Below are 13,553 nucleotides of genomic sequence, written 5' to 3' on the forward strand. Positions count from 1 at the left end.
CTGGGAATCGATACACAATACATAGCTCACAATACCATCATATGTCATGGGCCAAAGATAATTTAAACGAAAAATGCAAAATCTGAACTGTCTTTGTTGTTCATGTGTCATATTTGTAGACTTATAAAACTCATCTGATAAGATTTTGAGTGTGCATGTAACTGCAGCCACTGTTTTGAAAGGAACAGATTCCTACAACAGTATTTCATTCTTAAACCCATAGTCTGTGTAAAGAAGTGGACTAAGTGGGTGAAATGAAGCTCATTGAGGCTAGCAGTTACAGGGGTGAATTCTGATCCAATTTTTTCAATGTAAAGTGAATTGGAGCAAGAGTGGATGGAGCCAGACGCGTGCCCATGAGCACTTCCTGTTAGGAATGCAGCCGTTAGCAATGATCATTTATATGTTTAATCTATGGTTAAACCGTTTCTGTTTATAAAAATACACTTAATATAAATGCAATCTGTACTGTAACAATGTTCGTTTCTGGTGTGTAAGCGTCAAAGAGGACAAAGAGACTCAAACATAAAGTCAGAAGGGTTTAATGAGTTTAATGAAGCAACGGACTCTCCCTAAAGGATACGTGGAGAGCCCTGACATGAACTTGTTGACAGCTTGTGGTCAGCATGGTGTTACACATTAAGAAACTTTAGGCAAAGTCGAACAAGGTGACAATTTTAAAACCCTCTCAAAGTGGGGGTCACCCATTCCTTAGTGAGAGGGAGATAAGAAGATATGGCCTTTGTATATTGTCCACAGTATTTGTAATGTCCCATGCTGGTCTCCATAGCGTCCTGGTGATCCCCCATGCATTCCATATCCACTGGTGGGCACATGTTATTTACCTTAGCATTAGTAAATCAAGGTAACAGTTTGGTGTAGTGCTGCACTGCTAGAAAATACCTTACAGTACCAAAGACTACTCAATGGCGATATACTGATACAGCAGTCTGTAATTCCCACTCGAGATTTTGACACAGGGTCAACATTGCAAAAAGTTGTTGCTGTAATAAGAAGTTTGAGAAAGAAGGACTGAGAACAGTCCTCTTCACTCCTACAAGATTTTTCCAGTTGACAGATTTAACTTAGTTGTTTGCTATGGATCAGACCTGGACGACTGAGGGTCTACACAGACATAAGCTTTATTATATTTATTACATCTATGCACATAATAAATCTACACTTTTGTCTTTTGGTTCTTCAGTTCCAAGTTAGGTACTGTTTTTTGTTTTCAATGGACCACAGAACCACGGATGAGCCCAGAGAGGTGAACCTGAACCCAATAGCAGGGACTAGTGGCTGAGTGAACGCCGTGCAGAAGCTGTGGAGCAGGGTCAGTCTGTCGGACACACAGTAGAAGGACAGGACCCCGGCCTCTGAGTCCACATACACCCCCACAGTATTAGATTCAGGTCTCTTTGGCAGGACTGTCTCCTGATCATTGTGCCAAACGGAGAAGCCTTCATCGGAGCAGAAGAGGCACCAGGACTTGTTGTTTCCTCCTAAAACAGCTCCAGTGCTCTTCCCTTTCCTCTGCAGTTCTCTGTATGTCACAGCCACATGGACATGTCCGCTCCACTGCACCTGGAAGTAGCTACGCCCGCGCAACTCCTCTGAACACAGCACCTGATAGAACCAGTTGAACCTGTCGGGGTGCTCGGAGTATGGCGTATTATCGCTCACACACATAACTGCAGTCGTCCTGTCAGAAAACCTCAGTCTGGGGTGGACAGAGTCCATGTCCCACGTGAGACCAACAGAGTCTGGTGGGCAGGAATGCATCATTATTTAATTGAAGTACTCTATATTTTATTTATTATATATTTTATATAAGACAGGAATATACTATTGTACTTACACTTTCTCAAACCTGGTTTTAGCCACTGCGGTCCAAAGGGGTGTAGTCTGAAGAAAGAAAGGCAGGGTCAGAACTGTTCTCCAGAGCAGAGAAGAAGATCAATGAGCTTGTTTAGTATCTGTTTATACCTGAGTGAGTGTAGCCTGCAGTGGGGCTCCATGGTCAGAGCCTGTAGGAGCTGGGCCCCTGTCTCTCCTGGATGGTTGTAGCTCAGATCCAGTTCTCTCAGATGGGAGGGGTTTGATTTCAGAGCTGAGGTCAAATGTGCACAGCCCTCCTCTGAGACCAGGCACCCAGACAGACTGGGGACACAGGAAACCAGGGGAATAAGCTACAATGTGTAACATCAAGAGACTCAAGAGGGAGGGGTTATTATCACCTGAGAGTCTCCAGTCTACAGGGGGTGCTCTTCAGTCCAGAACACAGCAGCTTCACTCCTGAGTCCTGGAGGTCATTGTTACTGAGATCCAAGTGTGTGAGACTGGAGGAGCTGAGGACTGAGGCCAGAGGACCACAGCTGTGTGGGGACAGGCCACAGCTAATCAGACTGAGGAGAGAGAGGGACATTAGAGACTAGAACCACCACACAAGAGTTTAAATACAGTCCGAGGAGAGAGAGGGACATTAGAGACTAGAACCCCCACACAAGAGTTTAAATACAGTGTAGACTCACAGGGCTTTGGTGGAGGCTCTGACCACCGGCAGCAGACCCAGGAGCGCTGTCTCTGTACCACAGTATTTCCTCAGGTCAATCTCCTCTAGATCTGAGTCTGAGGACAGTAAAATGAAGGACAGGGCTGACCAATCAGCAGGAGACATGATTCTATCACAGAGATGTCCTTTTCTCATGCCCTCCTGTGTCTGCTGCACCAGACTGTGGTCATTCAGCTCATTCAGACAGTGGAGCAGGTTCAGGCTCCTGTCTGGAGAAAAGCCTTCATCCAGCTTCTTTTTGATGTAGTCAATAGTCTTTTGGTTGTTTTGTGAACTTGTTTTGTGGGTTGTCAGACCCTGCAGCAGTCTCTGGTTCTCCTCCAGAGAGAGCCCCAGGAGGAAGCGCAGGAACAGGTCCAGGTGTCGGGTTGGACTCTGTAAGGCCTGGTCTACAGCAGAGCAGTGGAGAACTTCAGTATTTGTTCTCCCTATGCCCATGTTCAGAGACGGCCGTCTCTCCAGCAGCACATTTACTCCAGAGCTGAAGAAGGTGTGATGGACGTGAAGAGCAGCCAGAAACTCCTGCACACTTACATGGATGAAGCAGTAGACCTTGTCCTGGTACAGGCCTGCCTCCTCTCTAAAGACCTGTGTGAACACTCCAGAGTACACTGAGGCCGCTGCAGCATCCAGCCCACACTCGCTCAGGTCACGCTCATAGAAGATCAGGTTTCCTTTCTGCAGCTGCTCAAAGGCCAGTTTTCCCAGACACTGCACCATCTTCTTGATGTCTGGAGTCCAGTGAAGTTCCACCCCTGATGTCTGGTGATACTTGATGTTCTGGACTTTGGCCTGCACCACCAGGAAGTGGACATACATCTGTGTGAGAGTCTGGGGCAGCTCTGGTCCCTCTGTTTGTTCCAGAAGCTTCTGTAAAACTGTGGAGAGGATCCAGCAGAAGATCGGGATGTGGCACATGATGTAGAGGCTGCGGATGCTCTTGATGTAGGAGATGATAGCTGTAGCCTGGTCTTTGAACCTCTTCCTGAAGTACTGCTCTTTCTGCAGGTCGGTGAACCCTCGCACCTCTGTCACCATGGAGATGCACTCAGCAGGGATCTGACTGGCCGTTGCTGGGCGTGTGGTTATCCACAGGTGAGCGGAGGGAAGCAGGGTCCCTCTGATGAGGTTTACCAGCAGCACGTCCAGTGAGGCGATCTCTGTGGGGTCAGTCAGGACCCGCGTTTGATTGAAGTTCAGAGGAAGTCTGCACTCGTCCAGACCGTCAAATATGAAGAGCACCTGGAGCTGATGGAAGCTGTAGAGACCTTTGGATGAACTGAAGAAGTGGTGCAGCAGTCCCACCAGGCTGAACTGTGTGCCTCTGAGCACATTGAGCTGTCTGAAAGTGAACGGTAACAGCAGCTGGAGGTCCTGGTTGGATTTGCCTTCAGCCCAGTCCAAACTGAACTTCTGAGTCAGCACTGTTTTCCCCACGCCGGTCACGCCTTTTGTCAGCACCAATCTGATTGGTTCGGTTGAATATGGCTGGGTTTTAAAGAGATCTTTGCATGTGATGGTGGTCTCTGGTGTCCTGGATGCGGTCTCCATGTGTCTGACCTCATGTTCCTGGTTGACCTCTAAGGCACCGCCCTCTGTGATGTAGAGCTCTGTGAAGATCTGAGTCAGGGGGGTGGAGTCTCCTGCTTTAGCCACACCCTCAGACACTCTGCTAAATTTCTGCTTCAGATCAGCCTTCAGTTCATGTTGACATTTGGAAACACATTGTCCTGCAACAGAAGAGTAAATACGTGTAAAATCACACACTGACATAAAGAGACACGACAGATCTCAAACTGAAGCTTCTCACTGTTGTACAGACACTCAGCCATTTTGTCCTGCTCCATACTCTTTAGGAAGCTCTGGACAATCTTCAGAAAGGCCTCTTTAATTCCTTCCTCGTCTTCGTCCTCAAATGCCAAGGACTCTAGTTCTTCTGCCAGTAGAACCTTGTGTAACTTACTCAACTCCTTTTTCACAAAGCTTACAATGTGCTCCTCCAACTTCTGTAACAAGATTCAAATCAAAGTCAGTTCATGTATAGCTTGGTTAGCCTTTTGTGTGGTTACGAATCTGTGGATCATTCATTCAGTTGATTTTTAATATCAAAAACTAAAAAGGAATGATTGATTTTCCATTTTTGTGCATGAAATATAAAAACACAAACGATTGTATAATTAACTAAAGATCAAATTGTACAATTAAAAATCCAAAGAGAGTGGCTGCATTGATTCATTTTGCTAAATCCTTTTTACATAACACCACAGTGTGAGCCTGTAACAACAATGGGACCCAGGGAGGCAGAAATGAGCCCTGTGGGAAGTGCCCAGTGAAAGGTGCTGCACAGAGGCAAAGCCGTGGGCAGGTGAGAGCTTCTGGGCAGCATGGACAAGCTGTCTGCAGCCTTGTTTTTGAGACTGGGCTGAGGCAGGCTGAGGAACGGTGATCACTGTCTGAGGCTGTTGACACAAACCTGCATTAGCTCACTGGCTCAGCATTTTAATACATACTACCTGACCTGACTTCCTCCGGAGGGCGGGGCTATGGTAGCTTGGACTGAAGCGGCGACTACTGCCTCATTAATTATGTGAATATTTTACTATGAAAAGATTTTATGAGCAAATGTAGATTCTGAGCTGTGTGTCATGATGTGTGGGCTATCCTGACCTCCACCGGGTTCAGTCTTAGTTGTCTGTGGTGTTATACCTCGTTTTGTTTGGGTTTAGTGCTGGATTAGAGATGATCCCATTGTGAGTTAGTCATAAGCTCAATTATTGAGCTACTTCCCGCTACACTGAGCATATGACAGTCCTCACGTTCCCAGTCCACTCAAGTGTACAGAGCACGCACCCCGTTTGGTGCTGATACTGAGCCAGTGAGCGAGAGTGGCTTTCTGTCAAAAGACTTGGACAGTGATCTTTGGCCTCTGCTTCACCCTCATAGTTCTGGACCTGTTCTTGTCTGTGTCTTTGGATCTAAGTCAGGTTTGTGACACTGTTCTTGAGGTGTGTGTTTATGTGTGTGTTACCTGTACGAGTCTCATGTATCAGAGGCTCAGAACTCTCACCTTAAAAATAGTTCCATTGTCAGGGCCTCTCAGCTGGAGCTCTGGACGTGTCTCTACCAAACTGCAGAGAAGAAATCTACAGTTTTATCTCTCTGGAATCTGCTAAATCTGTTCAATTAAACAAGATTTCCATTTTAAATGTTACTATCGTTGTACCTCTCATCATAAGCTGAATGTTCTTCTGAAATGGTTTCCATCGTGGAATCGTTGCTTCTATCTGCCACAGAGGTGAGAAGTTTGTCCCTGGAGAAAAACATATGGTGTCTGATTTGAGTGGAAAAGCGGCATTTATTCTGAAAATACAATGTGCTCTTTACACTTCCCACTGCTGCCAGCAGGGAGTGACAGAACCTCATACATTTACTATGAGATTAATGAAACCAAAATACTCAAAAACATAATATGATATAATCTGCTTTCAGGCTTAAATAGTTCAAATGATGTCTATGATCTGTTCTCACCTCTGATTGGCTGAGGGGAGTTCTCTTTTGAAGAAAATGGGTGGCTCCATGGAGGAATCACTCTTGATTGACGTTCCTCTGGGGACTGGGTCAGGTCTGGAGTCTGTCTCAGAGCTTAAAACAAACAAACATACAATTTAAAAAATGACCCTTTATGAGTGTAAAGTATGCTGACTTTTTTTTTTTTTTTATACAGAAAAGGCATTTTCATTATTTAGGACGAGGACCCTTCTCCACACTCTCCTCCTCTGGTCTACACCAACATGGCTCTCCTGGTAAAACTGTGCTGTAAGAGACTTTATAACCCCAAGGTCCAACTAACCTTAACAGCAGTGATTCTAGTAATAAACCATGATTGGACCTGGACTAAACCAGGACTTGTCATGGAAACATACTCGGACGTACTGTTTGGATGTTATTTTCTTCATATCCGTGAGTCGCTTGAACAGGACAAACAGGTGAGTGAACTCAAGTCATAAACTGCTCAAATACACAGAATAGAATGTTTTCCTTCACTCAAACAAATTGTATATCCACACTCTGTATTTGATTTAATGAGCATGTGTTTATTTGCTGTCATTAGAGGCTGACAGTTGAAAACACAACCTCCAATGTTCTTTACTGTCATAGTTTCACACATTTAGTTCGGATTTGGAGTGAGCAGAGCGAGGTGGCAGTGGGCCGGAGCAGACAGCGTGGAGAGGAGAGAGACGAGAGGCTTATTGGTCAACTAATGATGTATTTTGCATTAAAATGAACTAAATTTATATTGCTCTTCATAAATGAACATTATTTGATGTATATTAAACACGTTTGTGCTATTTAAGGAAGTCTAAATTGAACAGATCTGACTTAATTTGACAGGCGATAATACCGTCTATTGCGGTATAATTAGAGGACGGTATGATGATATTAAAAAATGTCTGTGTAATCCTTTAGTTGTACAGGTATAATCCTGTCTCCTGTGTTGTTTCCCTGTGTGCTTTTCCCCTCCCTCACCTGCCTGAACCTGGAGCTGGGCGGAGTTCCTGGCTCCTCCCGCGTGCACCTGCATCCCATCAGCGCAATCATCACCACCTGTCGTGGATAAGAGGAGCCAGGACCAGACACTCGGTGCCAGATCGTCCGCGTGTCAAACATTCCTGCTCCCTGGACCGTCCCAGCTCCTCTGCATCTGGCTGTGTTCCCGACCCCGTGCTCCTGCTCCAGTATTGTCTGTTTTGTCTCCACCACCTTGTCTCGTCCTGGACCCCGGCTTGCACCCCGCTTCCCGCTCTGGTTCCCGCTCCCTGCCTCCGTTGCCCCTGGCTCTGTCCCGGTTCCTGTCTCCCGCTCCGGTTCTGGTTACTCCCTGTTCCTGTCCCTGCTCTCCGCAACGCATTCCCGGACTCTAGCTCGCACCCGGCTCCTCGCCCCTCGCCAGTCTAATCTATACTTGTCTGTTATTTCACAAACTGTAAATAAACACTGTAAACTTGCTCTGAGTTCTGCACCTTTTGGTCCCACCTGCACCAGCCTTACGACAAATCCATAGTAGAAGAAAAGTTCAAATCACACATACACAGACAACAGACTGTGTTAGACTTTTGCATTCACTAACACAGACACATAATTTAAATAGTTAAAATGATGTCTATGGTCTGTTCTCACCTCTGATTGGCTGAGGGGGGTTCTCTTTTGAAGAAAATGGGTGGCTCCATGGAGGAATCACTCTTGATTGACGTTCCTCCGGGGACTGGGTCAGGTCTGGAGTCTGTCTCAGAGCTTAAAACAAACAAACATACACTTTTAAAAATGACCCTTTTAGAGTGTAAAGCATGCAGACTCATTTTTTTTTATACAGAAAAGGCATTTTTATTATTCAGGACCAGGACCCTTCCCCCACACTGTCCTCCTCTGGTCTACACCAACATGGCTCTCCTGGTAAAACTGTGCTGTAAGAGACTTTATTTATTTAACCTTTATTTTACCAGGTAGGTCGGTTGAGAACCAATTCTCATTTTCAACGACGACCTGGCCAAGAGGCAGAAATTTCAACATACAACAGAATAACATCCATACAGGCAAAGACAAGACAAAACAACAACACTAAGACAGTTACTATTTTCCACTATTTACATATATACACATAGGTGAACAGAGTTTAAAAACAGAGTTAAAAACAAGTACATTGGTCACGTACTATAGATTTTATTGAGTTGATGAATGAAGCTATTGGTATCATAATACTAAATTTTAGTTTTTTGTAGATTGTTCCAGTCGTTGGGTGCAGCGGACTGAAATGATGATTGACCAAAGGATGTACGGACTCGTGGGGTGATCATGGTGATAATGTTACTGGAACATAGGTTATGTGTGTTATTAGAAATATTGATGAGTGAGCGAAGATAATGAGGGGTTTTACCAATTAATGTTTTATAGATGAATTTGTACCAATTTATTTATTTAATCTGCAGGAGTGAAGTGACTCACAGTCAACCTGTGAGTACAGATGACAGTGATGAGTAGTGAAAGGGGCACCTGTGACAAAACGGATTGCTGAGTGATAAATGACATCAAGACATCAAGTCAACAAATAGTGCGCATGCGCGAGTCGTGTGCTGCCTGTTACGATCGCTCCGACCACTTTTTTGCTTTTTTCTTACTTTTTATTGTCGTCTTGGAGCAGCTGAGGCCCAGGGTCCAACATCTGCAGGACCCCCTCCAGTTCGCCTACCAGCCCCATCTCGGAGTAGATGACGCCATCTTGACCCTACTCCACAGAGTCTACCCCCACCTGGACACACCGGCTGCCACTGTGAGGGTCATGTTTTTTGACTTCTCCAGTGCCTTTGACACCATCAGGCCGGCTCTGCTGGCTGAGAAGCTGGCGGTGATGCAGGTGGAGGACTCCCTGGTGTCCTGGATTGTGGACTATCTCACTGGAAGACCACAGTATGTACGCTTACAGGGCTGTGTGTCAGACAGAGTGGTCAGCAACACCGGGGCTCCACAAGGGACAGTCCTCTCTCCCTTCCTCTTCACTCTCTACACCACGGACTTCAGCTACTGCAGTGAGACTTGCCACCTTCAGAAGTTTTCTGATGACTCTGCAGTGGTGGGATGCATCAGCGGTGGTGACGAGAGGGAGTATAGGACTGTTGTGGACAACTTTGTCACGTGGAGTGAGAAGAACCACCTTCAACTCAACGTGACCAAGACAAAAGAACTGGTGGTGGACCTGAGGAGGACCAAAGCGGCTGTGACTCCCATCTCCATCCATGGGGTCAGTGTGGACGTGGTGGAGGAGTACAAGTACTTGGGAGTGTACTTGGACAATAAACTGGACTGGAGCAGAAACGTGGACGCAGTCTATAAGAAGGGCCAGAGCCGCCTCTATTTCCTGAGGAGGCTGAGGTCCTTTGACATCTGCAGGACGATGCTCAGGATGTTCTATGAGTCTATGGTGGCCAGTGCCATCATGTACGCTGTGGTCTGCTGGGGCAGCAGTCTGCGCGTGAGGGACACTAATAGACTCAATAAGATCATCAGGAAGGCTGGTCATGTTGTGGGGGAGGAGCTGGACTCTCTGACTGTTGTGTCGGACAGGAGGATGTTGACCAAAGTCAGGACTATTCTGGACTCTCCCCTCCACCCCCTCCACGGGGTGCTGGCCAATCTGAAGAGCTCGTTCAGCCACAGACTGTTACTGCCACGCTGCTCCACTGAGAGACACAGGAAATCTTTCCTGCCTGTCGCCATCAAACTGTTAAACTCCGTTCTCTAACCAAACACTTCAATACTCCAATATTCCACTTTGTACATAGATGTAAATAGTGTGTGATTTTGTGAGATTATCTATTTATTTTGTTTAACACTGACACTTTATTCTTATTGCATGACACTTTATTCTTATTGCACTAATTTTATTCTTATTTAAATGACTTTTATTCTTATTCTTAAATTCTATCCTGTGGCATCTGTTAACTAAGAGAATTTCCCTTCGGGGATCAATAAAAGTGATTCTGATTCTGATTCTGATTCTGAAGTTTATGGAGGAGAGTTTTTGATGCTGACCTGTAGATGATGTCACCGTAATCGAAGATAGGGAGAATTGGCATTTTGACAAGGGTGTGTTTTGCGGAATGGGTGAATGAGGATTTATTGCGATATAGAAAGCTGATTCTTGATTTGACATTTATGACCCCAAGCTCCAACTAACTTTAACAGCATTGATTCTCATTTGATTTGATTTGTTCTTTTACATGAGAATGTACAACATACATACTTACATAAGACTTGGCCTTATTTAACCCCTCCCCCATTCCCTTCATAACAATAGAAAAAGTAAACATAGGTGGCCTCATGTGATAAACTTAACACTGGTTCTGGCAACATTCATAATTTGGCAAAACTTTGAGCTAAAGATAGCATTTTTATATATGGAAGAAACTTTTTACAGCCTCCTCTGTTCATATGAGCATACAGTTATTGTCTACAATGTTTACAATGTTACAATGTAGTACTTGAGACTCGAGGTAGAGACTTGTTTTCCAAGTGACAGGACTCATGACTTGTGTGTTTGACTTGGAGTCTACTTTTATTTTAATGACTCAGACTTGTTCAGACTCAAATTGGACAAGTCCAAAGTGACTTGGACTTGAACAATGAGGACAGCCATCCACATGCTTCATACTACAGTCATGTTCATTTCAAAGATTTAAAATCTATATCTGACCTGGATCTGTGTAAAGAGGTCTTCGGGTCTTCATTCATAAACCTGAGGCGAGACATACGCTGAGGCCGACTGAAGAAAAAAATAAAACAGGTTTAAATCACAACTTCATCAAGACTAAAGCGAAACTAGGACTGTTCACACCTGTGCAGCACCTGAAAAAACTGTCCAGAGATCATCACCAGTGAATCTGCAGTGACGCGATCGCTGTATCGGTCTGTTGTGGTAAAAAGGAGCTGAGCTGAAAGGCAAAGCTCTCGATTCAATCTATGTTCCTGCCCTCACCTATGGTCATGAGCTCTGGGTAATGACCTAAAGGACAAGATCGCGGATACAAGTGGCCAAAATGTGTTTCATCCGCAGGGTGGCTGGGCGCTCCTTTAGAGATAGGGTGAGGAGCTCAGTCACATAGGACGAGCTCGGAGTAGAGCCGCTGCTCCTCCATGTCTGTTCAGGTTGCATCCTAGACGCTTCCCTAGGGAGGTGTTTCGGACATATCCCACTGGGAGGAGGCCCTGGGGAAGACCCAGGACAGGCTGGAGGCACTATGTCTCTCGGCTGGCCTGGGATTGCTTTGGGGTCCCACTGGAGGAGCTGGAGAACATGTCTGGGGTGCAGGAAGTCCGACAGTCCCTGCTTAGACTGCAGTCCCCACGACCCGGATAAGTGGAAGAAAATAGATGGATGGATAGATCATCACCAGTCTGAGTTCATCTACATGCTGCCTCCATGTGTTACCCAGTAGATTTCTAAAGTCTGTGCTTAACAGTTTGCTGCATGGTTCACATATCACTTCAATCTGGAACATTCCCAAGAGCTTTGAAAACTGCTGTTATCCATCCTCTCCTAAAGAAAAGCAGTCTTGATGCCACAATACTGAACAATTACCGACTAATCTCAAATCTACCGTTTTTAGACAAAGTCCTTCACCAGTTGTTCACCAGTAGCTTATTAACATTCTCCAAATTAACAACTCCTTTGATATTTTCCAGTTAGGTTTTAGACCCCACCATAGCAGTGAGACTGCTCTTATCAAGGTGACAAATGACATCCGCCTAAACATCCAAACATCCTCTTACAGAGACTAGAGGACTGGGTGAGCATCTCTGGTACGGCACTTTACTCCCCGTCTTCTAAATAGGACTTGAACTAGTTCTTTATTGACCTGCGGGGTGCCTCAGGGGTCAATACTGGGACCCCTGTTGTTCAATCTCTACATGCTGCCATTAGACCAGTTAATATGCAGCAATAAAGTGTCCTACCACAACTCTGCATGACACTCAGATCTATGTCTCACTGCAGCAGGTGAATGTGGACCAGTGGATTCACTCTGCCACTGCATCCAACAGATCAGTGTGTGGATGTGAAACAACTTTCTCCAGCTAAACTCAGACAAGAAGTCATAGACTTTGGCCACAGAAACAAAGTGTCAGCAGTCACCTCTGGTCTCTCTCTCTAAAACCTTCAAATCAGACTGGAAATCTAGGGGTAATAATGGACTCAACAGAGTGCACTCTGCTCTTCCAGTGTTCATTTTATGATGATGATTATGATTTTTAAATTTCTCATTGTGTAAAACACTTTGAATTACTTTGTGTTCCAATTGTGCTATACAAATAAACTTGTCTTACTAGTTGTATTGGCAGGCGCTTCCGATATTGACTTTAAAATATTTTCAGTTTAAAGGCACAATTGAGAATTGTTTTTTTTGGATATTTCTCACATAACACAGAACATTGGCTCCTGCTCTGTCTGAGAGAGGGACACGCCAGTCTACTGTCTGAAACACTCGCCCTTCACTGGAGAACTGTGTTTGTAATACAATTAATTTATGTTAATACTTTTTTTTTTTTTTTTTTTAATTCTTACCCTTTTATCAAGGCGTCGTGTCTCGCCAGCTTCTGGAGCAAATTGGGCTCTGCCATCCTCCCCCAGTGGGTCCAGATCTCGGTTCAGTTCTGGCTGAGTCCTCGTTCAGTCCCAGTTAAGTTCTTTAGTTTCCTTTTCTCCTTCTGAAGCTGCGGCTTAGAACTTGTCTGACCACATTTTTCTTCAAGAAAAAAAGAGAGGGCTTTGACAGTAAGTGGCACTCCCACTCTAAAAATAAACTCAAACCATTATTAACACTATTATGTTCAGCTCCTCCTGTTCTGTTATACAGTGTGTATATACAGTTTAAGCCTGAATACATGGCAGAAACATGCCAAACCCAAACATGAGACAAGCAGCTTCAGTAGATTATCACAGAGTGTCACAGCTGGAGCCTTCTCCAGGTCTGAGCCAGGATTCTGGTCAGGAGTTCCAAGTGGAGGCTGAAATGTAGTACTTGAGACTCGAGGTTGAGACTTATCTTGTCCAAGTGACAGAACTTACGACTTGTATGTGTTTGACTTCAAGTCTAATCTTATTTTACAGTGTTGTTCAAACTCAAACTGGCCTAGTCCAAAGTGACTTGGACTTGAACAATTAGGACATCCACATGCTTCATACTACAGTCATGTTCATTCTGTATGTTCCTTTAGTCTGACAGGAGTAAACCAAGGCTGACTACAATAAACTTTTAAAACATGTTCTACACAGTCATCATATCAAATTATAATAAACAAATCCATAAAAACAAGGAAAAAGATTTTAAATCTATCTCACCTGGATCTGTGTGACTCCATCGACTGGTTTATTATAGTTCAGCTGCAGTTTTCTGGTTAGCAACACATTACACCGAGTCTCACCCTTTTGAAT

General features: G+C 44.8%; 1 protein-coding gene across 2 annotated transcripts; it reads right to left on the bottom strand.

Moving 5' to 3' along the window:
• Positions 1–527: 527 nt before the first annotated feature.
• On the bottom strand, positions 528–12,831 carry LOC117393178 (protein NLRC3-like). 2 transcript variants are annotated; one of them, XM_055232177.1, is made up of 12 exons: positions 12,684–12,831; positions 10,818–10,886; positions 7,751–7,864; positions 6,101–6,214; positions 5,796–5,882; positions 5,640–5,700; positions 4,383–4,578; positions 2,532–4,302; positions 2,238–2,405; positions 1,987–2,160; positions 1,859–1,905; positions 528–1,763 (listed from the first exon to the last, which is right to left on the bottom strand). In XM_055232177.1, exons 1-12 carry the CDS (start codon positions 12,737–12,739, stop codon positions 1,201–1,203), a joined length of 3,420 nt encoding a protein of 1,139 aa, XP_055088152.1. In that variant the 5' UTR covers positions 12,740–12,831; the 3' UTR covers positions 528–1,200. The 2 variants fall into 2 exon arrangements, with proteins under 2 accessions (XP_055088152.1, XP_033847262.2); XM_033991371.2 differs by lacking the exon at positions 10,818–10,886 and having other exon boundaries at positions 544–1,763; positions 12,684–12,830.
• Between the last annotated feature and the right edge of the window lie 722 nt (positions 12,832–13,553).

This window comes from Periophthalmus magnuspinnatus, chromosome 24, assembly GCF_009829125.3.
Source record: "Periophthalmus magnuspinnatus isolate fPerMag1 chromosome 24, fPerMag1.2.pri, whole genome shotgun sequence".
NCBI classification, from domain to species: Eukaryota; Metazoa; Chordata; class Actinopteri; order Gobiiformes; family Gobiidae; genus Periophthalmus; species Periophthalmus magnuspinnatus.

Coding starts and splice junctions, on each gene's coding strand:
- LOC117393178 (XM_055232177.1), bottom strand. CDS start 12,739: ATGGCAGAGCCCAATTTGCTCCAGAAGCTGGCGAGACACGACGCCTTG. Junction 7,865..10,817: donor ACCTCTTTACACAGATCCAG/GTCAGATATAGA, acceptor GTTTGTTTTAAG/CTCTGAGACAGACTCCAGAC. Junction 1,764..1,858: donor AAAACCAGGTTTGAGAAAGT/GTAAGTACAATA, acceptor CCTGCCCACCAG/ACTCTGTTGGTCTCACGTGG.